At 41.6% G+C, this 26,205-nt stretch overlaps 2 protein-coding genes across 2 annotated transcripts; both read right to left on the reverse strand.

The window, feature by feature from the left end:
• Positions 1 to 18,872: 18,872 nt before the first annotated feature.
• Positions 18,873 to 19,637, reverse strand: LOC113305734. Its single transcript, XM_026554740.1, has one exon. The coding sequence runs from the start codon at positions 19,635 to 19,637 to the stop codon at positions 18,873 to 18,875; it is 765 nt and encodes a 254-aa protein (XP_026410525.1).
• Positions 19,638 to 21,713: 2,076 nt separating this feature from the next.
• Positions 21,714 to 22,424, reverse strand: LOC113305735. The gene has a single exon (XM_026554741.1). The coding sequence runs from the start codon at positions 22,422 to 22,424 to the stop codon at positions 21,714 to 21,716; it is 711 nt and encodes a 236-aa protein (XP_026410526.1).
• Positions 22,425 to 26,205: the final 3,781 nt, after the last annotated feature.

Below are 26,205 nucleotides of genomic sequence, written 5' to 3' on the forward strand. Positions count from 1 at the left end.
CTCCTGGGACTTCACCGTTTAACATGGCCTCTCCTGGCTCCATATCGTCGAGTCCTTATGGCTGGGCTCCACCATTTTCACCTTGGATCACGCGATCGGATCGTCGCGTCACTATTATCTTCCCTGCAATATATGCAATAATACTTAATTTGTCTTTTCTTTAGAAAAGTGGGACTCTAGATTTGTAGGTCATGTGCAATTACTACGTCATAGTTCAGACTGGACAGTTTAGTACAGGAAGATTTTGCAGTAAATTTTGGAGACATGTGAAAATGTAAAAACATTCCCTCTTTGTACGAGGATCTTATGATGAAGAAAATGTGTTTTATCAGTTCTTTTTTTTCGAGAAAAATACCTCCTCTCACATGCTATGCCTCTATTGGGAAAAAAACAAATTATGGCGATTGAGTGTATCTTCCCATTCTAGGAGACATTACTCATCATCTTTTGACTTTTGATTTTGAACAAACTTTAAGTTTGATGATTGATCATATACTCATTAATCCTTCCCCTTGACTTAGATTTAGGTTCTTAAGAAGGAGATCTTGGACTATCTTGAGTTTGATGAAGAACATCATAAGAAAGATTCGTCATTTCAACTCTCATAAGGTGATATTTTTCTTATGTAGTTTATTGACTAGCATCTCTTCTCAGATCTCTCATGGAGGATATCGTTTGAGTACCGAAGTGTTTGAAACTCCATTTTTACTCCGATCTACAACTCTCCTGATCTCTTTGAGGAACGCATAAAAATCTTTGAAATAATCAAAAAATCTTAAAGAAAACAAGTGAAAAAAAACGCAGATCTGTTGATTTTGAGGTTCTTCTAGAATTCTCAGATCCTGAAGATCATGTTTGATTCCGATCTCTACTCATACATCTCAACAAAACTCTATTCAATAATACGAAAGTAACATCTCTGTCATGGAGATTATGAAAAAAATATAGAGCTGTTATGAGGGAGGTAGATTAGATCTTCATACCTCCCCGTTTCTAGCGCCAAAATGTAGCTGCATCTTTTCTGATGACTACATCCAAGTGAAATTAAAGACTAAAAACTACTTAAACATACAAGATTCAAGATGAACAAGATGTAAAGAACATGAAATGTAAAGATTAACACAATCATATAACGTGGTTCGGCCTTGAAGATCTACGTCCACGGGAAAGAAGATGTTTTCTTATTGATTATAAGGTCTTACCCTTGAAAGAGTTACAAATCTCTTCTAGATTTCTTACTTTCTCTCTATCTAGATCTCTCTCAGGAATTTTCTGTATAAAGACCATCCAATTTTACATAAGTTGTTCATCTCCTTCTACATGGACTTGTATTTATAGACGAAATAAACTCGTGGTGGCTTGATCGTCCGAGCTTGGTGAGCTGTCATTCATCGACCTAGCTGCTTCGGACTGGTTCTATACTACCCCTCGTGATGGCTCATCTGGTTCTTTCTCCGAGTTGTCTCGCTGCTCTTATATGGAGAACTTTGTGCTCTATCACCTCTGAGTAGTAGTATAGATAGTCCGAGTCTTCCGTCACGATGTAGATCTGCCCACGTCTCGTCCTTATCCTTCATTAAATACGGTCTTCCTTTTTAGACTTGACCATCTGAGCGGATTAGACTGCTCCTTACACGCGTCATTCATGTGACGCTGTAGCAGGCGCCTCGACTGAGACAAACTCTCCTTTTTAGAGGATGATTCGATGTTCCTATCTCATCATCTTATCATGTATTCATCCCTTGAGATGTTGACACGTGGCCATCGGGTATTTTATCCACACACATATCAAAATAAAATTACTTGTAGTTTCGGTTTTGATATTGGTTGAACATGATGTGTGGACCCCTCGTGCCTAACTCTATAGATTGCAAGTCTATTTGAGATTTGTAATATTCTTTTCGTGTTGTCCTTTATTTATTTTTCGTTTCTTTGTCATTTTTGTGATAAAAAGGGGGAGAAATATATGGAGTAAACAAGTGATACTGACATTGATTTTATATTGATTGGTATCGCTAAGGAAAAGAACATTGGTGCTTTAACATTTATCTAACGAAAGAGTGAAGCACAGACTAAGGGGGAGTAACATGTCATATGAATTGGTATAACAAAGACGTGCGGATTGAATATATACCTATCTTCCTTAGGGGAGTAATAGCTTTGTTATTATAATGTCAAAAACGGTATTTTCAAGGATTGAATGTAAGCAGTTTACTGTGCTGTTGAATTCGGGAATCAAGCGTATGTGTAATGAATTCTTGTAATTTGTTTATCCATATGATGTAAGAGTTTTGTCACTAAATTTGACAAAGAGGGAGATTGTTAGAGCATTGCTCGGTTGAACCCACCAAGCGTTGGTATATCAAGTTTGGTTGTCATATTTTAGTGAATCAAAACTCATGTTAAGAGTCGCTTGATTATGTACTAGAGTCAACTTCGTATAGGTTAGCTTGAAAGTATTAGGATATAAGACATTACAAGTATTGTGAAGTCCGAAGATGTGAAGAAGCAAGGAGCTACAACGACAACAATCATCCTTCCACTTGAGGTTAGTGATATTTGACTTGAACTGTTTCATTCCCTAACATATTTTTCAAGTTGTGTGATCGTCGTCGTATGCGTCAGGATCCAGTTCCTCTCTACTTGAATAATTTACCTTATCAGTGCATAGAAGAATTTGAGTACTACTTTGAATACCTGGTTTTCGCAGTAGTTTCCTTTTCTTCCAATTGAAACAGATGGTACCTGGGATTCGACTAGAATATATTAAACTTGATAGAGATTTTAATTTACATTTGAAAAATTTAGAGAACTTCATAGATTAACTAAGAGTAGTTCGGAGAATAAAAATAAGGGGAAGAACAAATTCAAACCAATCAATTAAAGTCAACGAGAAAGAAAACAACTAAAGGATCAGATATAGGAAAAAATCACTTCAAAAGTTAGGGTTCAAAAATGTAAAATTAATTTAACAATTGTGGCTAATAAATAAAGGAGAAAGCAATAAAAAAAAATCGCAGAGGGACTAGAGGATCAAAGACCTAAAACAGCACAAGTCACTATCAATAAAATACTAAACCTCGCAAATTTATGCTAGCCCCAACTTTGGGTTACGGGAACTGTTAACTTGGTCGTCTAGTATAGTAGCTGAATTTACACGTGCTAACCATGCACTTGGGCAGGCGACAGGTGGAAGGAATACATTCCACATCTTTAGAACAAATATATGGTGTTTGTCGAGTGCAACTTAAACCCAACGATTAATTAAGAAATTAATTTGTTTTCGTGTAGGACATGAAATTTGATACTACTCTGGGCATGGATTTGTGCTAGCCTTATCATCTCCCATGCACAGTTGGCACTTGGGCACACACTGCATCACCCTTGGCCTTGGGCTCACACTGACTCTCACCCTTGTGGAGTATATATGTACACTTTGGTTTTTAATGGGTTTCTCTCTGCTTGGAAACCGTCATTAGCCACATTAAAAAGCAAACTGTTTTCTGCTCACAGCTCCGTTTTGTGCACGCCACCGAGGCCATATACTCATAATGCAATGCACAAAATTGCACAACTGCTTCCTGGTGTAGGCAGCTTTTTAATACTTCTAAGTCAAAATGAAAGTGTAATTTAGCCATTTAGGTGATCTTTAGCTGCAGGTGTTACCGGTATTCTCACCTCTATGATCAGGTAGGCCCCCACTGCTGTAGCAGTCATCTAGTACCAGTCATCTAGTACCGTCTCTTTGCAAAAAAGCGCAAATTCTAGGGTTTTACGTGAGGAAGCTCCGATTTTTTCTCCCTCCCTTTTCTCTTTTGCGTTCTTTAGGTTTCTTTTGATTTTGCGCTCTAATGGCGCAAAATCAAGACAATAATCCGCCTGTTTTAAGCAATCGTCAAGATAATCAATCTAAAAGGATATGGAATCAATCTCGATCAAAAAGTATCTATATCCCAAGGAATAACGCTGCAAACCCTAATGCTATGAACCCTAATTCATCCGAGTTTGGAAGGCAGCACGAAGATGGAAATCCTAACGCGTTTAGGAATCTGAAGGAAGACGGCAATCATAACACGTTTAGGAAACCGCATGAAGATGGCAATCAAGGCGTGCATATGGAAGGCTCTTATGCGGCTATATTAAAGAAGAGAACACACGTTTTATCAAGGATTGATGCTGAAACTCTCTCTCATCCTCCAATTCGTTCTACAACAAACAATGATGTTTTGATTAAGATCCCGCGAGAGACTCACGCAAGGATTAAGGCTGTGTGGAGATTTAGTTTGGTTGGCCGTTTGGTATTTTTCAAAACCCTAAAATTTGAAGATGTTAAAAGAGAGTTATTGAATCAATGGAAGTTATCTGGTTCGGTTCAATTTATTCCACGTAAGAAGGGATACTTTGTTATTAAGCTAGACAATGAAGATGATCGAAAACGTGTAAGCTACGATGGTCCGTGGAAGATTAAATCTGAAACAGGATTTCAACAGATTAAAATTCATCCATGGACGCCTATGTTTGATCCTGGGAAAGATAAGATTACTAGAGCTGCAGTTTGGGTTCGTTTCACGGCTTTGCCAGAGGAGTTTTGGGATGAAGAGAAGATTTTTAGAATGACAAGAGGGCTTGGTAAGCCGGTTTCTGTTGATCAGCGTACTTTGCGCCATGAATATGGATACTTTGTTGCTGCTTTGATTGACATAGATTTCTCTCAACCTTTAGGAAGGATTTTGATTGATGGTGAAGAGAATGACGAAATATTTGTTCAAGATTATGAAATTTTAAACAGGCCAAGTTTTTGTGATTACTGCAAATCAATCGGCCATAAAAAATCTGATTGTAGAACAAAAAAGTTTGATGATTTGAAGGACAAGGCTGATGTAGAAACTGATCCTGAGATCAAAAAATCAATTGAAGCTGATATGGAAGATCTTAAGAATTTATGGCAAAAAGAACGAATTCCTAAAGGTAAGAAGGGTGTGGCAGATGATACTCCAATCTTGGAAAAAGACCAAACTAACAAGCCTGGAGATGATCCCAAAACTATGAAAAAGAAGCATTCAATTCTTGAGATGGCTACTGGTAAACGCACAATTTTTCCCGAGCATAGTGATAGTTCTGGTGGACAATTGGGTGAAGATGATGGTGAATCAGAGATGCATAATGATGGTGCAGCATCGTCCGTGCCGCACAATGATGGTTCTTCATTAGCTGGGGTTCGCAATGAAAGTGTTGTCCATTCTTTGCAACTCATTGATGGTGTTGTTCATTCCAAACAATGCAGAGATGATGCAAACGATGGTGGTGAGGCCTTGCCTGGGATGCATAATGATGATGCGGAATCTGTTCGCAATGATGATGTTGAATCAGTTTTGCGTAGTGTTGGTGCGGAACTTGCGGAAACTGTGCACGATAATTTGTGCAAAGAGGATGATAACAATTTGGAGATGCAAGAGATGGAAGCTTATAGGAATTATGAGGCCATGAAAGAGACAGCCAGGCAACGTGAGGCTGATGCTGAAGTCGCCAAAATTCAACAAGATCTTGCTAAAACAAGGCTAGAGAATTTTAGGAAGAAGGTTTTAGATTTGCAACATTCCCCAGTTAATAATCCGACTCCTACGGATGCTCATGATGAAGCTAGTTTTAGTGAAGCCACTAAAACTTCAAGAAGATCTACTCCAGCTAAATCTTTAGAGAACTTAACACTTTCTAATAGGTTTGAAACTGGGACCGAAGAAATTGATAAGGGAGTTATTGAAACTGATGATGAAGTTGTAGATGCGGTGGATATGGTAGCAACAAATACGTCAAAGATAGTTGAAGAGGATGCAAGAAATTTGGAGTTACTTGCTGATAAAGAACTAGATGAGCGTGAGAAGAAGGATTTGGCTGACAAAAATAAAAAATCAAGAGTTCCTAAGAAGAAGACTATTACTGTGGCAAATGTTAGTCAAGTTCAAACACGAGGCGGAAAATCTTCCAGACAGGGTTCGGCAAGCCCTTCGAAGAACAGAGTTAATTAATGCGTGTCTTTTATTGGAATGCTCAAGGCTTGGATAAAGATGGTGCAAGGGCCAAGTTGAGTGAGATCTATCGCTTGCACAATCCTGATGTTATTTGTATTGCGGAGCCGCAGGTTCGTTGCACTACACGTTTTGTTAGGAACTTAAATTTGCTTGATTTCTGTGAAGATGTTATCACTAATGAGGTGCATGGTCAGAGAGGTAACATCTGGGTCTTTTGGAGGAATTCTCTAGCAAGGCCGAATGTTTTATCTTCTTCAAAACAGGCTATCACTTTGGATTTTTCTGGTAATTATATCACGGCTGTGCATGCTTCTTCTGATGCGGTGGCAAGGAGGTCTCTTTGGCGGCAACTGGGGATGGGATTTATTTCCATTCCGTGGTTGGTGTTGGGTGATTTTAATTGTATTTTGCATTTAGATGAAAAGAAAGGTGGAAGGTCGATCAAAGAAATTTTTATGAATGAATTTCGAAGCTGGATCTCTGACAATGGTTTGGTGGAAGCAGATGCTATTGGGAAGAAATATACTTGGTCTAATTATCGAAGTGGCATCCATAGAATTGTTTCTAAACATGATAGGGCTGTTATTAATGATGCTTGGAATGATAAGTTTGCTAACTGGAGGTGTAAAGCTATGCCAAGAATTTGCTCTGATCATTCCCCTCTTTTTGGTTTTGCTTTTGATAGTCCAAGGCCAAATAGGGCTCCTTTTAGAATTCAGAAAATGTGGCTTTCTCACCCATCTTTTTTGGATTTTGTAAAGGATAATTGGAGTGCCAGGATGGATGGTACGACTCCTTTTGTTTTTACGTCTAAGCTGAGGAGACTGAAAGATGCGTTGAAGATTTGGAATAGAATGGTGTTTGGAGATGTTCGGTTTCGCTTGAAACAAGCGGAATTGAATCTTGATAAGGAGAATGATATTTTGGATCAGAATGTTAGTTGTGAGCTGCAATTTTTGAAGTTTGCTGATGCTAGGAAAGCTATTGATGAGGTGCGGACTGAGCTGGCAGTTATGCTTAAGCAAAAATCAAGAACTAGTTGGTTGGAGGATGGTGATCAAAACACTCAGTTTTTCCACAACTCCATTCGTATGAGGAGGAGCCAAAACACAATCTCTGAATTGAAGATTTCTACTAACTCTACTTTGTTTTTGCAGGATGAAATAAAAGATTACATTGTTGATCACTACCATGCAAAATTCAATGGTGGAGCTGTGCACATTGATCCAAGGTTGTTTGATTATGAACATGAAAGCATCTCTGCTGCTGAAAGTGCTTTTATGGATGTTATTCCGTCTTTGGATGAAGTTAAGGAAGCTGTTTTTGACCTGGGCGTTGATTCTGCTCCTGACCCTGATAGTTTTACGGGTTCTTTCTTTAGAGTCTGTTGGAACATTATTTCTAGAGATCTTTTTAATGCTATTGAAAATTGTTGGGCGATGCGTAAAATTCTTAACGGCATTAACTCTAGTTTTATTGTTCTAATCCCCAAGAATAATAAATCTGATGCTATTAAGGATTATAAGCCAATTGGTTTAAGCAACTTCTTCTTCAAGATCATTACAAAGATTATGGCTACCAGACTTGGTACAGTGTTGAATAAATTGATTTCTGAAGAACAAGTGGCGTTTATGAAGGGAAGAAACATTCATGAAAACATAGCTTTGGCGTTGGAACTGATCAATGAGATTAGTGTGGAAAGGAAGCATGGTAATGTTGGCCTCAAACTGGATATAGCTCAAGGTTTTGACACGGTTAGTTGGGAGTTTGTTGTTGAAGTTTTTCGTCAATATGGTTTTTCTGATGCATGGTGTTCGTGGCTGCTTAATATTCTTAACTCTGCTCGGATTTCTATTATGATTAATGGTAGTCCTGAAGGTTTTTTCAGTATCACTAGAGGGCTGCGTCAAGGTGATCCTCTTTCACCTTTGATTTTTGTTCTTATTGAAGATGTCTTGAGCCGCAATCTCTCTAAGTTGTTTGCAGCAAGAAGTATGCACCATATGGTGAGCAAGAAAGGTGTGGCGCCAACTCACTTACTCTTTGCGGATGATATTCTTATTTTCTGTAAAGGTAATCTTCACAGTTTGCAGTATTTGAAGGAGATGCTTGGTATGTATCAACTGGCTTCTGGTCAATACGTTAGTTATGCCAAAAGCAAATTCTATTATGGTGGCGATAGACTTTCTCGTGCTGTTGCTATTGCAAATTTTATGGGCATGGAAAGGGCGTTATTGCCAGATAAATATTTGGGAATCCAATTAAAACCTGGTATTGTGCGTCATATTCATGTTCGACAAGTAATGGAGAAGATTATGGATAAACTGGCAGGTTGGAAGGGTAAGCTCTTGTCCTTTCAGGCTCGGCTAGTTTTGATTAAATCAGTGATTTCTAGTTATTTGCTTCATTCCATGGTTGTGTATAAATGGCCATGCACGGCTATCAAGACAGTTGAACGAGCCATTCAAAATTTCTTGTGGTCTGGTGATGCTGAGAAGCGTAAATACTTTACGGTTCTTTATGATGATCTTTGCCGTTCTAGGCGTGAAGGTGGACTTGGTCTTAAGAAATTGATTGATGTTAATAGGGCCATGCTTATGAAGTTGTGGGTTTCGATTCGTGACTCGGATAAGACTTGGGCAAGATTCTTGAAGGCAAAGTATTTCAAGGTTAATGGCAACTTGATTGATTATAAGTTGGGTTCTTCGGTTTTTCCAGGAATCAGATTGGTGCATAATTTTGTGCAAAGGCATACACGCTCAATTATAGGTAATGGTGCTAATACTTCCTTATTTTTTGATAATTGGTGTGCTGATTTTTCAATTGCGCAAAGACTTGGCATCACTAAAAAAGGCCCTAATGATTTTAAGGCCAAGGTTAGTGATATTATTGTTGATGGCTCTTGGGTTATTCCTCCAAAGACTAAGGAATTGATGATAAGTTGCAATATTGATGTTGATAATTTGCCTCTAATTGGTGGTGGAGATGACTACAAAATTTGGGACTTGGACAACAAGGGCGTGTTTTCTGTTAAGTCGGCTAAGGCTGCCATCAGGGGGCCTGCAGAAATTTCGCCAGCTGCAGCTTTATTCTCGAGAAGTGTTGTGCATCCTACTTTAAGTGTTCAGTACTGGAAGTTATTTCATAAGCAATGTTGTGCTACTGATGATAATATTATGAGGAAGACAGGTAGGGAGATGCCTTCTATGTGTCGCTTGTGCAGGGAGGATTGCGAAGATGTCAGCCATATTACTTGGCATTGCAAAATTGCTAAGAAGATTTGGAATTGGGCAGCTGATATTTTTAATCTACATCCGAAAGAAGATCTTGTGGCCTCTTACAAGGTTGCAAAAGGGCGGAGTAGGATGATAAAGGATTTATGGCTTGTTGCAAATCTTGCAATAGTTACGGAATTATGGAAGTTGCGCAACAAGGCTTATTATTAGAACATGCGGGTCCGATGGCTTGAATTTAAGGGACGGGTTCATCAGGTAATTCGTGATAACTCAATTAGAATGAAGGGCCACATGTATAATGCCTTAGATGATTTGCGAATTTTGAATTTCTTCCGAGTGAAACATAGGTCTTGCAAACACTTAGTTCCAATTGAAGCTACTTGGACACCACCTAATCCAGGTGAGCTTATGATCTGTTGTGATGGTGCATCACTTGGAAACCAGGGCCAAGCTGGGTCTGGTATTGTTTTTCGTGATTCTAGCTCGGCAGTTTTGGGAGTTTTGTGCGTTGGGCTGGGCTGGCAGACCAACTTCTATGCGGAAGTTTGTGCGGTTATTTACGGTGCAGTTTATGCTCAAAGATGGAATGTCAAAAATCTATGCGTCAGATCGAATTCGATGAGTTGCATTTTTGCTCTTCAAAAAGGAGAGTTTCCGTGGCATCTAATGCAGAAGTGGAGAATGGCGAAGAGTTTTTACAACAATATTAGTTATATTCATATCTACAGAGAGGCAAACTTTTCAGCTGATGAATCGGCCAAACAAGCTTGTTTGTTGGCTAAGGACATTTATGAGTTTTATGAGGGTAGGCCAGGCTTTATTCATTCTGTTGAACGTCCTGGAGATGTTTACTTTCGTTTTAAATAGGTTCTATTAGCGTGCAGCCTTTTGGCTTAGCGCTAAGTTAGCCTAGTCCCTCTACAGTTTCGCTTTTTTATTCTATTTTTGTTGACCGAGTAAAAAAATAGTACCGTCTCTTTGCTCCCTCTTCTTGTTCTTCCTTCTTTCGTTCTCAGTAGGAATTAGGGTTTTGATCTGCATCAAATGGTAAGTAAACCCCCCTCCTTTTGAATCTTTACTTAGTATTTTCTCAATCTACTTACTTATCCTTGCATAAACTGGGTTTCATATAAAATGGTATATATTTAATATTTTATTCAGATTTACAGATTATTTATAGACAATGTTCTACATTTGTTTGTGTTGTTTTTCATCAACCCTTAGTGTATACCGCAGATTTGTGTATTTGATTTATACAATTATATGTTTAGGTGATGCGATTCAATGAAAAATCTTATTTTGATTAATATTCTGAAATCTAGATATTTTGCACGCTCCCACAAGAGGTGTTAAGACCCTGTAGCCGCCAAGAAAAAGACGGTAAGTTTTTGATTTGTTTTTTTCTTCTTCTGTATATTGGAGAATATTTATTTGGTCAGAATCAGCTTTTGGTCTTGTGTTCAGCCAAGCAATAACTGTATAATCAATGTTCTATAATATGCTTATGGTCTTTCGTTTTAGATGGAGTATATTTTTTTCTGTTAATAGAGACTTAGAAAAGTATCTAGTAATATTTTGATAACAAGTTTGATAGTGGATGGAGCTTGCAGTACTAGGTTGTAGATGCTTAACTAGTGAGCAGTGAGCACTACCTGAAGTTTTCCTTTTCCCCCAATGTGGATTTGATGCATTAGTTTGGTGCTCTAAACTGAGTAATTCATATTCTTTTATTTTATGGAAAATTGTTGATTTAATCTGTATTAGCGCCAACTTTTAGACAGTAACGCAGCTTTATTCAAATCAAGTTAGATGCTTAGGTTGCCCATTATGTTGAATTTAGTGCGTAGAGTATTTCTTTTTCAGTATTGTGTATTATAAGTGGTCAAAGTTCCATAGTCCAATGATGCATTTGGATTTTTTTCTCTTACAGGAAAAAGTTGTTAATCCTTTGTTTGAGAAGCGCCCAAAACAATTTGGTATTGGTGGTGCTTTACCTCCAAAAACGGATCTTCATAGATCCGTTAAATGTCCCAAGGTTGTTCGTATCCAGAGGCAGCGAAGGATTTTGAAGCAACGATTGAAGGTTCCACCTGCTTTGAACCAGTTTACCAAAACACTTGTCAAGAACCTTGGTATGCCATTCATTTGGTGACTGATTTCCCTTTGGCATTTTTATCAGCTGTATTTCGTGTTTTTATTCCATCGCCTAACGTTTTACTGTTGCTGCCACAAATCTTTTTCAAGATGTTGCTGAAGTACAGACCTGAAGACAAGGCTGCTAAGAAGGAAAGGCTGTTGAAAAGGGCTCAAGTTGTATGAACACATAGATCACGATGGCATCCAAATGTTCACAAACAATGTTCGCATACAATTAATCATTATAGAATTGAACCTATTATGCGTAAAGTTACAAAGAGACGATGACTCATCGACTCAGAGCCATCGGGCTCGTCCTTGTCTAGTCATATGGTAATGAAATAGCTAATCGCATGGTAGAATAAATAATAAATCGAAGCATACATATAAAGACATAATATAAAGTGCTGAATGTAAATGAGATGGTGATTTACGTGGTTCAGCACTAAGGCCTACATTCACGGGGGTTGGTGTTTCACTATGTAGTTGGGAGTTACAAAGATAGTCAAATGACTTTATCTGAAATAGGAAGCTAGAAAGGGAAAAGGAACTCATACTTACTCTTCCTATTTATCTCTCTCCTATGTTTACCAAGAATTGGTCGCCCCCTTCTCTCTTGGTGGAGAAGGGTATTTATAGAGTTGATACATGGGGTCCACTGTCAGGGACAATTACAACCTTATCTTCTCGTTCTTTGTTCCGATGCCGCTGGTGTCTTCGTTCCTAACTGATGCCCCCAGCGGTTATGCTCGATGACGATGAACCACCTAGTTCTCTTCCATAGATCGATTGACACGTACCATATGCCTAAGGTATTTAATGCGGGTGGTTGGGGAGGTCTGCACGCGTCAGACAGATGTCTGATGCCCCTGTCATGTCTTCGTCAGTGGAGCTAATCTTAGCCGTTGGTCTTGGGTATGCCTTGAGATGAGATAAAGCATATCTTTGGGTGATCTTCAGTACTTCGCGGTGGCTCGTTCCTTCAGTGCTCCATGGTTCTCAGCCGTTGGATTAGTTCAAGGATGATCACATACAACTGTTAGACATTCCTTGGATGTTGGTATGTGGCATCGTATCTTGATGCCTCTAGCCGTGTGTCCTCCACGTGTATCTCCTTGGACACGTGGCGAGTGATGAATTGTGTGTATACAATTTGCCTCTTTTCTTATGATTTGGATGTTTAGTCAAAATTGGAAGAAAACGGTCTTCTCCAATTCTTCATCTGTCCATAATAACTTCCCCTAGAAATAAGGGCACGTTTACCACTATCAGCATTAACTCCTTCTTGAGTCATGGGACGGTTTTAACTTTTTGCATGCTATAAGTAGGAGGGAAGGTATTAGTGAAATAAATTTTATTCTTTCATTCCCTTGTCAGTTCATTCTCTGGACTTCTTTCTCCTTCTTCTTCGTTGTTCTTCAGTCATTAATTCCTGCTAGTTTGATTTACAGACGTCTAGAGTTTTTGGTCGTTACTGTTCACTTGGTTTCCGCGGATCCTCTGCGTTTTCACCGAGGCGTTCCTGATTGAGGTATGAGATTGTCTTTATTTTGATTTTGATTGACTGTTAATCTTCTGCTTGTGTGTTCTTGGTTTCGTGATGAAGAAAAAATATATCAAAGTATATATACTTGCCCTTGTTCTTTATCACGAAGCCGGGGGACTTCCTTTCGGTGATTTTACCTTGTTTTCCATATCCAGTAATACTTCGGGGTTTTGTATCTTGCGGTTTTTAGAATTTCTGAGTGATATTCCTGATGAGTTTGTAAAGGTTGCCAAACCCTAATATTTTGATTTATTTCCTTCTCTGTTTTAACCTTTATTTTGTTTTTGTGCCCCTTCGTAGATATGGCTGATCGTCATCGGGTTCCCTATCAAACTCCGTCGTCAAGCCCCTACAGATCCCCACATAGAAGTCCTGATATATCTCCGCCAAAGGGTGGTCCGCCAAGGTCTTCGCAACCAGATCCGCGAGCCCAGAAAGTTCCATCATCTTCAGGTCTGAAGGTTTCTATTACGAAGAAAGAAGATCCACCGAAGGGGTCTCGGTATGCGGTTAACCGTCCAGTGTCTAACCCCTCTTCTCTGCGTGCTGATCCAAAGGGTGTTCAGCAACCTTCTCCCCAGCGTGTTGATCCGAAGGTTGTGCAACAACCTTCTCCTCAGCGTGCTGAACCATTAAATGTTCTTCCTCTTCAATCCCTGTTGCCTCAGGCGTCGATGCATTCGAGACCTAGAGCTTCGCAATCCATTCCTCTGGTGAAGGAGTCTTCTTCAAGATCTACGGTTCCCACAGCGGACCCTCCCAGGAATTCACCGGTCAAAAGAAAAGGCTCTGATCTAAGTCCTCCAAAAGCGAAGAAGCCATTGTTGAACGAGCCTGATGACTCTAACGTTGCTCCAATGATACGAAGTATTTCAGTGGGGAATAAGAAGGTCACCTTCAAGCATGTGGACCTTGAAGTGTTCAAAAAGAAGCATGGCCTTGAATTTTTTGATTTCAAGTTCTTTGCGCCAGATGACGATCTTTCCTATGATATGATTGTGAACTATAAGTACGATGAGTTTCACTTGTTGACTACTATAGTAGCCTTCAAGGCGGGTCTATGCTGCCCTTGTATAAGTCGGGTGATTCTTTTTACTATGATGTTCTGCCTGATCGCGAAGGTTCCACCCACAATACTCATTGTCGTTCAGTGGTGTAGATAAGTGGGAACTATCTTCGGACCTTGAGGGAGTGTTATCTTCGTAGTCATGGTGAAACGACGATGACCTGCTATGCTCCCGATCCCGGCAAGAGAGACTTGTATACTCCTGCAAACTTTAATGCCTCTTTTGGGGATTATGTCAACAGTAGGAACCGCAAGGCTTGGAGTGTAGGTTTTTGTTCAGTTCCTGCTTCTCGTGGTGAAGTTTTCCTCTTAAGTGAGGTGAGTGATTCAAAGCTTCGCTACGTTCCTGGTACCGAAGGGACTTCTCAGCAGAAACTCTTTCCTAATCGTGAAAAGCTCAAACGTGACCATGACTATGAGTGTCATGCCACCGTTATTGAAGTTGTCGGTCCTTGGGCTTACGTCTGGGTACCTGGTCCGCGGGGATGGTGTCCTACCGCTAATAGTCAACCTCGTGATAGCGCTCCCGCTCGCTATGGTGACTTCTGCCCCTGGCGCTTGAACTTCGATGGCATGAAGTTCGAATATGCCATTGACGCTGCTGACGAAGATGAAAGCTCTGATGTCGTCCTTCCTCCGAAGGGTAATGTCGTTGCTAAGGTATGGTCCCTTATGTTACCCCTTTTCTTCTTAGTTTAAGGTAAATAGTCGTCGTTTTGATGTGTTGAGTGTTATATCCTTAGGCAAAGAAGAAAAATAATATTGGCGCGGTTCAGTCTTCTACTGCCCCTGCGGAGGAGGTAGACTTTCAGGATGAGGTTAACAGCCCCGTGAATGATGAAGATGTTGAGGACGAAGAGGAGGTTACCGATGATGAGGAACGAATAGATACTTCCCCTCCTAATCATGAGAAGGATGAAAGAAAAGATGGTGGTACCCACGAAGAGAGAGTTACGCCTGACATTCCGATGAACGATCCTCCTATTAGATCGGTGAAAGACCAGCACAATGGGGATGTTGAGCCTCATCCAACAAATCCTTCCCCAGAATTTTCTTTTGGTAAGATTCATTCCGCTGGGGGTCCGATGGATATTAACGCTACCATGGGACTAGCTGAGGAGTTTTCTTTGCTTTCGCCGAATGATAACTGGGATGTCCTTGGGGACGAAGGTGAGAAAACCGCTGGTGGGGTAGAAACCGAGGATGGTGGAGAAAAGGAAGCTGGAACCGGTGATGAAGAGGATGTTGGGGCCGGTGGCGAAAAGGCAGCTGGTCAAGAGGGAAATTTGGGTGATGAAACTCGTGTTAACGAGGAGGCCAGGGCCAAGAAGTGTTCCACTGGTCAGGGGGACGCGGATGATATTGGCACTTCCGCTAGTCCATCTTCGGAGGCTTTTGATAGAGCCCTGATGCAGGATGGTGATGATGCCACACTGGATTGGCTGATGAAGAAAAATCGGATGTTTGTGCCGAACCCTGCCCCAGTGATACCTGGTGAGAAAAACTCCGATGCCTTTACCCGCCAAAGGATGCAGCTGTCGTCTCCCGATGACGTTGTCGAAAGTTGGAAGAACGAATTGGGAGCTACTTCTACCAGCTTACTGGTCGATCCCCCTTCTTCTGTTGTTGAATTGATGGTTATCGCTGATGGGTACCAGTATGGTTATCCCCAACAGCGTGTTCTTGAAGTAAGTTATCATAGGTTCCTTCTTTTATTGTTGACATACCTTTGTATTAATAGTTATAATTTTTTCATCATTATCGTAGATAATGAGAAGTGGACATTGCAACAACACTCTGTACCAATTCTTCAAGGCGAAGGCCCTCAAGCTTGAGGGGAAGCTTCTTCATAGGGAAGAAGAGTTGAACGCTGCTGAAGTGCTTATTGCTGCTAAGGACAAGGAGATATTGGAGTTGAAGAACCATCTGAAGGGGAAGGAGCAGCTCGGAGCCGAAGAGGAGAATCTTCGTGTTGATCTTGCATCGGTTCGTAGTGAGTTGGAGAAGCCCCAAAAAGATTCTTTGTCTTCTAAAGGTTTGTTTTCTTTTCCTACTCTCCTCTTCGTCTCTCCCTTCCGTCTTCTTAGTGTGATGTTTGAATCTCCCCGCCCTATCTTCATCGGGTGACAACAGAGAATTGATATGGCTTTGGAATGAGAGGACTCGGCAAACTACCCGGATCAGAGAATTAGTTGAGAAAATTAAATGTGAAGCCGATAAATGGAACGCTCGGGCCAATGAGCATAATACCCTAGTAGCTGAGTGGCGAGAAAGGCGGATCCAAATGGTTGATATGCAGAACGGTTACAATACCGATCGTCGTCAGTTTAATGACACTCTATTGTGGACTCGTGAGAACCTACATGTTGCTCGTGAAAATTCTACTAGCTTGGAGGCTAAGGTGACACACTTGGAAGAATAATTACGTCAAGCTCGTTCGTCCCATGATCCTGAAGTGAAGGATTATATACAACGGCTTGTTCGGGAGAGAGATGATGCCAGAGCCGAGGCTCATGCCCTTAGTAATGCTTTAACCGCTTCTCGGGATGATGTTGCTCGTTTAGTGGGTTCTGAAAAAGATATCGAAGTTAACATGTACAGGCTTACCAAGGGCATAGAAGAGATGAATAACGAAGTCAACCACCTTCGCCATTTGGACTCCATGAAGCAGGTAGAGTTGGATGAGTGTCAATTCGCTCTTACGAATCTTCGGTTGGATTATAAGAAAATTTCAGACGAGTATGATTTTCTTGATGATGCTCGGGACGCTGTAGTTAATGAATATGAGATAGCTTCGGCTAGAGTCGAAGGTATACATTTATTTGGCCGCGAACAGTTCTGTGGTTCTGGTTTCTAACTTATTTTTGTCTTCTTTTTCAGAGCTCGAGAGATAGCTTGACCTCGCAAATGAAAAGCTTCAAAAGGCTCAATCTGCCCTAGTGCAGCAGCAACGTTAGACCAATTATTACGAAGGGTTGGCTAAGTCTCGGGATGAAGCGGCGAAGGAGGCGGCTAAGGAGGTGACTCGTCTGACATCTGCGCTATCACAATCTGAGCTGAAGACCACCGTGATTACTTATAAAGCCCGCTGCCAGCTTGCCGAGGAGATCAACAAGAGTCTGTATAAAATTGAGAAAGGTCTTAAGAAAGAATATGGTATTGTCAAGGAGTATCCTCGTCGCCCAATGCCCGAGCCCTTAGCTTATTATTCTGGTCCTTCGTCGGGTGGAAGTGTTCCTTCACCTCAGCAGAAAGATCCCGCTGATAACGCTGGGTATTCTATGGGGAAGTAGGGTCTTAGTCGCAGGCCGTTGATCTTCGTTGATTACTTGGCTTCGAGCCAATTTTTGCTGTATTTTGTGTTTTTTGCTTGACTTCCCGAAATTGTAATCAACTTTCATGGGATAGATCATCTTTTGTTTGAGTATGTACACTTCTGATTTTTCTGCACGGTTAATTCAATTACTTTTTTAGACAGTACACAAATATAGTCAATCAGAATGAATGAATTATGTAGTAGAAAGTGTTTGGTTGCAATAACGAGGATGTGCACCTTCGTTACTGACTTTGGACCTGTCACCCCGTTGGTTAATCCTTGGCCAGGGGATTAACGGACGGTGGGGGTTGATGCAGCGTTCCCGGGTATGTAATGCGTTATTAAAATATTCACATGTATTCAATCCGCTGATACGCTGCCTTATTAGTTGGTTGGGTATCTCTTTCTGTTGGAAGCCTTCCACATGGTCCTAAACTCATAGACACTGATAGGGGAGTCCCGAGAGATTGTAAATAGTTACTTTACCCAATAGAGACCTTGTAAAAATCGTGTTGGATTGATGCAGCATTCCCGGGTATGTAATGCGTTATTAATATATTTACAGGCATTCATTCCGCTGATACGCTGTCTTTATTGATTGTAAATAGTTACTTTCCCCAATAGGAATCTTGCAAAAAACTTGTTTGATTGATGAGTTGAGGTCTGCTATTCCTCGTCTAGAGATAGAAACATGTCAAGCGGGTACGTCGTCTTCTTCTTCTGGTGCTCTTCACGCATGTGCAGAACTACGTTGCTTTTTATGGATGGTAAGGCTTGAAATACTTCGCATTTCCCAGGTGTCTGAGGACTTCTCCTTTTAAGTTACGCAGGTAGTAGAATCCACTCCCTGCAATATCATGTATGACAAAAGGTCCTCTCCATGTTGGTTCTAGTTTACCCCATTTCTTCTCTCGCTTGTATTGGGGTATGGTTCTCAGCATATACTGTCCTTCTACAAAGTTTATAAGCTTAACCCTTTTATTGTACTCCCTCGCCAGTCTTCGTTGGTGATTCTCCATCTTCTGGCGCTGTTTCCCTTCTTTCTTCGATATCATCGAGCCTTTCCAGCATCATATCCGTTGTGAGGTTCTTCTACCATGCTTCGGTCTTCGTGGTTAGCATGATGATCTCTGTTGGGATGACTGCTTCCGCTCCGTAGGTGAGGAGGAACAGTGATTCCCCTGTGTCCGACCTTCGGGTTGTTCGGTATTCCCATAACACATTGTGTAATTGCTCACACCATCGTCCCTTGTGTTCGTCCAACTGCTTTTTGAGTATGAGGGAAAGGGTCTTGTTCGTGGCTTCTTCTTGGACATTGCTTTGAGGATATATGGGGGTCGATTTGTTCTTTCTGATCTTCAAGGTATCAAAGAGCATGTCGATGTTCTTCCCTTGCAGCTACTTGCCATTGTCAGAGACAATCTCCGCTGGGATGCCAAACCTGCAAATAATGTTTTGGAAGATGAACGTGAAAACATCCGAGTCCCGTATTCTTGCTAGGGCCTTAGCTTCTACCCATTTACTAAAATAGTCTGTGCTACTATCAAGAATCATCTTTTCCCGATCCTTCGATCAGGGGTCCCACGATATTTATGCCCCACTTTGAGAAAGGCCATGGACTATCCACCGAATTCAGTTTTGTTGCAGGTGCGTGGATTCTTTTAGCAAAGCGCTGGCATTCCTCACATCTCCTTGACATTCTCGCAGCATCTCGTATCATTGTTGGCCAGTAATACCCCTGCATTTTTGTCTTATCTGCTAACGATCTCATTCCGTTATGGTTGCCCGCGTCTCCGTAGTGTATGTCTTTCAACACCCGATGCCCTTCTTCTCGTGACAGGCAGCGTAACAATGGTCCAATGAAAGACTTTTTGTATAAGATTCCATCCCGCGGGTCATACCTTCCTGCCTTCGACTGCACCTTCCTAGCTTGTTTGAAGTCCGCAGGCAGCGTCCCTTCTTTGAGGAAAAGGTGAACTTCGGTTCTCCAATCTTCTTCGTTCTTGAAATCTTCGTCTTCGTTGGCTCTTTTCATGATATTTTCTTCATGAAAGTCGTCAGTTATGTCTTCTCCTACGTCATCGTCAGCGATATCCTCCCCTACATCGTCTTTACGATTTGCAGCGAAGGCTTCCTGAGGGATGACTGAGGGTTCGTATACTCTAGTTATCTTGATTGCCTTGATACCTTCTTCTCTCAGCATGGATGATATATAAGCTAAGGCGTCAGCGTGCCTGAGTTCCTTTCTGCCTAAGTGCCGGAATTTGATAGTTGGTATTTGGGATGCCAGAGTCTGGACCAGAGCCATGTATGCTGAAAGGGTCTCATCGTAGACATTGTATTATAACCCTATTTGTCGTATGACCAGTTGCGAATCACTTGTCAGTCGTACATCGGTTATTCCCATTTCTATTATTAATCGAAGAGCGTGTACCACATCTTCGTATTCGACGATGTTATTGGTATGCCCTTTGAATTCCAAGCTCAACGCATGCACGATCCTATCTCCAGTTGGGGTGGTGATTACGATGTTTATGCCCGCACCTTCCCTATAATTTGATCCGTCAACAAAAACCTCCCATCGTCTTTAGTTTTAGGGCTCGAGAATATCGACTGGGTCTTTGCCTTCATCTACTTCTGGTATGCCCCTCACTTCTTCGTCATTGTCCAGGGGTAGATCTTCTAGGAAGTCCTCCAAGACTTGCGATTTTTGAGAGTGTTGGATTTCATGGATAATGTTGAACTGATCAAGGTGGGTGTTCCACTTTTCTATCCTTCCTACTTTCCCAGCGCTTTTGAGAACTGCCTCCAATGGTGTTTTGCATGGAACACGGATATAGTGAGTCAAAAAGTATGTCCTTAGCTTTTGGGTAGCCCATACTAGCGCCAAGATGAGTTGCTCGATCTTCGTATAGTTTCTTTCTGTCGCGTTGAGGGTTTTGCTGACGTAGTAAATAGGTTGCTCTACCTTTGTATTTGTTTTAACCAATATTGCGCTGACTGCATCTTCTGTTGCTGCTATGTATAGGGCCAGTACCTCGTCGGGATCAGGCTTTTGTAGGATCGGGATCATGGCCAGGTATTCCTTGATCTTTTGAAAAGATTCTTCGCACTCAGCGGTCCATTCGTACTTGCTCCCTTTTTTGAGGATGTTGAAAAAATGTTTGCATTTATCCGATGACCTGGCGATAAATCTACCCAGAGCTGCTAAGGATCCGTTGAGATTTTGAACTTCTTTTAGGTTCTTCGGGGACAGCATCTTTACGATGGCCTGGATCTTCGCGGGATCTACTTCGATGCCCCTCTTCGTCACTAGATACCTAAGAAATTTCCCTAAGGTGACACCGAATGTGCATTTTTCGGGGTTTAATTTCATATGGTGTTTCCTCATTGCTTCAAAGATATCCCTCAGATCTTGATGGTGATCCTTGCGCAGCTTTCTTTTGACGAGCATATCATCGACATATACTTCTAAGGTGCTACCGATCCATGGCTTGAAGATAGCATCAACCATCCTCTGGTATGTTGCCCCTGCATTTCGAAGTCCAAAGGGCATCCTCGTGTAGCAATAGAGGCCGTGCGGGGTGTAGAATGTTGTGTGTTGTTGATCTTCTTCTGCCAGCGCCACTTGGTTGTAACCAGAATAACCATCCATGAACGATAATTCTTCGTATCCTTCGACAGCTTCAACCAGTTGATCGATGTTTGGGAGTGGATAACTATCCTTCGGACATGCTTTATTGAGGTTGGTGAAATCGATACATATCCTTACTCCTCCATTCTTTTTCGGCACGATGACCATGTTTGAGATCCATGTCGGATATTTGACTTCCTTGATGAACTCTGCTTCTAACAGCTTGCGGAGTTCCTTCTCTATTGCTTTATGATACTCTGGTGCTACTTTACGTACTTTCTGCCTGAAAGGTGGTGTCCTTGGCTTCATACGGAGTTCGTGTTGGATTATCTTTGGGTCAATTCCTGGCATGTCTCCTAGTTTCCATGCAAAGATATCCGCGTATTCCATGAGCAGCTTGATTAGGGACATCTCTCTTTCTTTGTGCATTATGGTCCCTATCTTGATCATCTTCGGATTTTCTTTGGTCCCTGTGTTGATCTCCTTCACAGGTTCTACAGGTGTGAACGTGGGCTTTGGTTACCCAAGGAGAGGAACATTCTTTAATTGCTATTTGGTGGGCTCTTCAGTCTCCTTTGTTGTTGAAGTGCTCTCCTCGGTGTTTAAAATGATGTTCTCCTTTGTGAGGATCCTTCTAGAAATTTCTTCGAGGTAAAGATCAATTGTTTTTTCCTTCGCAGCCTCTTTGTTTCGATCTCTTCGAGATTTCCGCTGCTCATCTTGTTTGTTATTGATCTGATTTTGTAGAGCCTAGCATTCCCGTGCGGTAACCTGATCTCCTTTTATTTCCATTACTCCTTCGGGTGTCGGAAACCTGAGGTACTGGTGATAGGTTGTTGCTACTCCTTTGAGATTGTGCACCCATCTTCGGCCAATGATGGCATTATAAGGGGAAGGAGCATCTACCACGCTGAATCGTGTATCCACTTTCATGGGGCCTGCGTTTACTTGCAAGACGATGTCTCCTAATGGCTTCGTAGGAGCCCCGTTAAACCCGTAGATGGTGTAGTACGAAGACATTAGTTGCTCGTCGTTAAGCTCCATTTGTTTGAATGTGTCATAAAACAAAACATTAACTGAGCTCCCTCCGTCGATGAGGATCTTCTTGACATTGAATCCTGCTACTGGTAACGTGAGGACCAAAGGATCATTGTGATCTTCCATATCCTCTTCGATGTCTTCAGCGTCGAAATTCATAGGTGCGTCCATCCAATGTTCGTGTTCGTCTACTTCCACTCCATCGATTTTGTACAGTTCACAGTAGTCCTCAAATTGCTTCTTTAACCTTTTCCCTATTTGCGTTGTTAGCGAAGGCCCTACGGCTCCGGAGCATGATATGGTGTTAAGGGTTCGGTTTCCTTCAGGCAATTGAACCTGCTTGCTTCGTTTGGTCCTATCTTCGGTATCCACTTTATGTATGTACTGCTTGAGATCTCCTGCGTTGATCATCTTTTGTATCATTATCTTGAGGTTTTTGCATTTATCGGTCTGGTGGCCATTGAAGCAATGATATTCGCAGTATTCCTTAGATTTCTCGGACCTCGGGGGTTGTTTCCCTTTGGACCATGGCCACTCAAGATTTTCCCGTCCTTTGATCTCCCTTAGGATGCGTGAGTAGATGGCGTTTAGCTTCGTGTAGACCTGGTCTTCGAATTTCCGATCCTCACGTCGACGATCATTTCTTCGTTCTTTCCTATCCTCGCTAGGCCGTTCGCCAGAACCGACCCTTTTGGATCTGCTGGCTTGCTCCACCGAGTTGGTTCGATGAGGTCTTTGAGTATGGGCTCTGGGATTTTCACACTGAATCTCCTCTAGCCTGGCATATTTTTATATGATTACTCGAAGATCTCCTTCGATAGCGGGGATGGTACCATGAATCTCGACGAATAGCGGGTTCATCCTGTCTAGCCCCCATTTGTAGCAATTGATACTGACCACTGGATCAACGTTCTCTATGGCCTGACAGATGTTGTGCCATCTGTCAGTATATTCCTTGATTGTCTCCTTATATCGAATTGCAAGCGAGAAGAGCTTGTCCATTCCGGTGTTGACGGTCTTGTTGTACATGTAGGTTGCCAAGAACTTCTCAGTGAGCTGGTCATAGGAATCAATGGAGTCCGGTGGCAGGTTATTGAACCAGGACAGCGCAGATCCTTTTAGACTTGAAGGAAAATATCTGCAAAGTATTGCATCGTCATAATCCCACTGGGCCAGGATTCGATTGTAATAACGAAGATGGGCAGCGGGATCACTGGATCCGTCGTAACACTCGAAGGCTGGGACAGAGCATTTCTGGGGGATGAGAACTTTGGCTAAACGCTGGGTTAGCGGGGTAGTGTTGTCTTCCTTCATCACTTAATCCAGTGTTCCGCCCCCCTGCTTGGCTTTCAACTGCTTGATTTCCGACATCATTTTCGCACGAAGATTCTCCATCGCTAGCTGGTGCTCCTGGTGAATGATGGATCTTCCTAGTCTCGGGATCTCGCTATCGAAGTAACCTGAGTCCTCTGGATTGTAATCTGGGTCGGATCTTCGGTTTCCTCTGGCATCTCTTTGGTTTAGCGGCTGCGGGTTGTTCATATTGTCCACTACCATCCTTCGGTCTTGATTTAGTAACGGTGACATGGAGTTAGCCTCGTCGTGTGGATTTTCCACTTCTGCGCTATGAGCGATCCTATCCTTGAGTTGTTGGTTTTCCTGCGCCAGTAGAGCTACCGCGTCCGCGTATACCCTCTGGTTCTTCCTTAATTCTTCCAACTCTGCCATCATCTGGACAGAGTGATTTGATCCTTGGTTCGGTGTCCCCCCCTACATTTGTCCATCAGCCGCTGCGGTGTTATCTTCGCCAACAATTTGTATCAACGGGACCGGAGGGTCAAATATGCGGGGCTTGTTGTGCGGGTTGATTTTCTATCAGAAGAGGTTGATTAACTTGAAGTGGCAGATTCGGTTCGTTGGTGAGCGACATCCCGTAGAGTGGTTGCTGTATTACTGACTCTGTCATCCCTTCACGCTGTTCATTTGGCCGGGTGGCTGCTGTCACTTTGGAGGCTCCTGCTCTGGATGTTACTGCTTTAGAGGCTCCCCCTTTGGCATTAGAGGCCTTCAATGCTTCCGCTGCTATTGCGCTGGCATCCAAAGGCATCGTGCTCTCAGCTCCATTTTGTCTCTGGTATGTTGCCTTTATCTTTTCGCCTTTTTGTTTGTTGCGCGCCATTACCGGGGTTGTCCTTGGCGCATCTTTCGATGGTGCTTTGACTTTTCCTACATCCTTTGTTTTTTCCATCTTCGATTCTCTTTATTTTTGTGCACAAGAAAATTATCATCAAAGAAATGATATCCGCGCGTGTTGGGTTAGATACGTTAGTCTAAACCGAGCATTTACAGAAAGTGGGGAAAATCCCATAACGAAGATAACAGCTTGAAAATGAAGATCCTACAAGAATGAAGGTGGATCTGCTCATAGATTTGTTTTTTAAAGGTAAAGATTTGCAAGTATTTTGAAAACGTAGATCCCATAAAAATGAAAGTGGATCTACCCATAGATTTTTTTTTCAAAGGTAAAGACTTGCAAGTATTTTGAAAAGGTAGATCCCATAAAAATGAAAGTGGATCTACCCATAGATTTGTTTTTCAAAGATAAAGACTTGCAAGTATTTTGAAAACGTAGATCCCATAAAAATGAAAGTGGATCTACCGATAGAGTTGTTTGTTGAAAACATAAGATGCTTGCTAAAGCTGTTTCAGGCGCCGTTATTTTCAAAGAACGGTGCTTGGAATAAAAAGAGTGCGTAAAGCTACAGGATAAGATAAATCTTTTACCAAGACAGAGCCCCTATTTCTAGCGCCAGATTGTGAACACGTAGATCACGATGGCATCCAAATGTTCACAAACAATGTTCGCATACAATCAATCATTATAGAACTGAACCTTTTATGCGTAAAGTTACAAAGGGACGATGACTCATCAACTCAGAGTCATCGGGATCGTCCTTCTCTAGTCATATGGTAATGAAATAGCTAATCGCATGGTAGAATATGCATATGCCTCATATTTTTAATCAACTATAAAAGCTTTTCGATTAAGTTTTCATGTGATTTTCATTTTCCTATAAATTTGTGCAGAACAAGGCCCAAATGGTTATTATTGCACACGATGTTGATCCCATTGAGCTTGTTGTCTGGCTTCCAGCATTATGCCGTAAAATGGAGATTCCATATGCCATTGTAAAGGGCAAGGCTCGTCTTGGGGCGGTACGAGTCTTTTCAATATCTCACCAGCATAGGAAATGAATTGGTTTATGTTTGCTTTTATTAGATTCGGGGGCGGAAGCACAGGTTGACTAAACCTGGTTGTAGCCCCTCCTAAATTTTAGGAAACTTCAACTTTCGCATATAATTACCCACTAAGTCCGTATAAGTTGTAATCTAGTCCACCAAGTCGATGCATTTAGTCCACCAAGTCCAATATATTTAGTCCACCAAGTTAGCCCATTATGGAGGAAATTTACTACAAACGTTTTTGAGTTTTGAAATTGCTCTCAAAAACAAACATTTGTAGTAGAGTTTCGAAACTGTTCTCAAAAACATTTGCAGTGGAGTTGAAACCAACTGAGATCTTGGATTACGGAGCCACCAAGTATGCATTTCAAACAATGAAATTCTTTTGACCCCATACATACTAGTGTTCAATGTCATTTTCAAACATCGTTATTAAAGCGAAGGCCATGGACTCGAGGTGATGTTTCTAAGTTATACTTACAATGTCTACTAGGTTTACTTGCATGACATGCTAAGTGGTAGAATTGCCGGGACACAGAATTATTATGCCTTTGCGAACAATTTTTTTTCCGCTAGCAACAACATACAGGTTCAGTACTATATGAGAGAGTCCACTTTGGGAAAAAAATTTAGACCCAAGAGCGAGCTACGACTCAATCGGTTACTTGAACGAAGATAGCTCTCTCTCTCTCTCACTCTTCTCAAATGTTAAGGAAATGGTAGAACTACCTTTGTGAAAAATCATCTGGATCCATTAAGAATTCAACATGGAGACGTGCGTGGAGTACCTATGTCAAGTTAAGGACAACACCTACATGTACAAGGAGATTTGGTATGGATTTGAAATCGAAGAAAGCTAAAGAATCACCTGAATGAGAGATAAGATTGATGTCCTCGGGGAGTCGCCTAAGAATCGCCTGAAGGAGCCGCCGACTCGGAAGCTTTTTTTTTTTTTTTTTTT

This window comes from Papaver somniferum, chromosome 8 (genome assembly GCF_003573695.1).
Source record: "Papaver somniferum cultivar HN1 chromosome 8, ASM357369v1, whole genome shotgun sequence".
NCBI classification, from domain to species: Eukaryota; Viridiplantae; Streptophyta; class Magnoliopsida; order Ranunculales; family Papaveraceae; genus Papaver; species Papaver somniferum.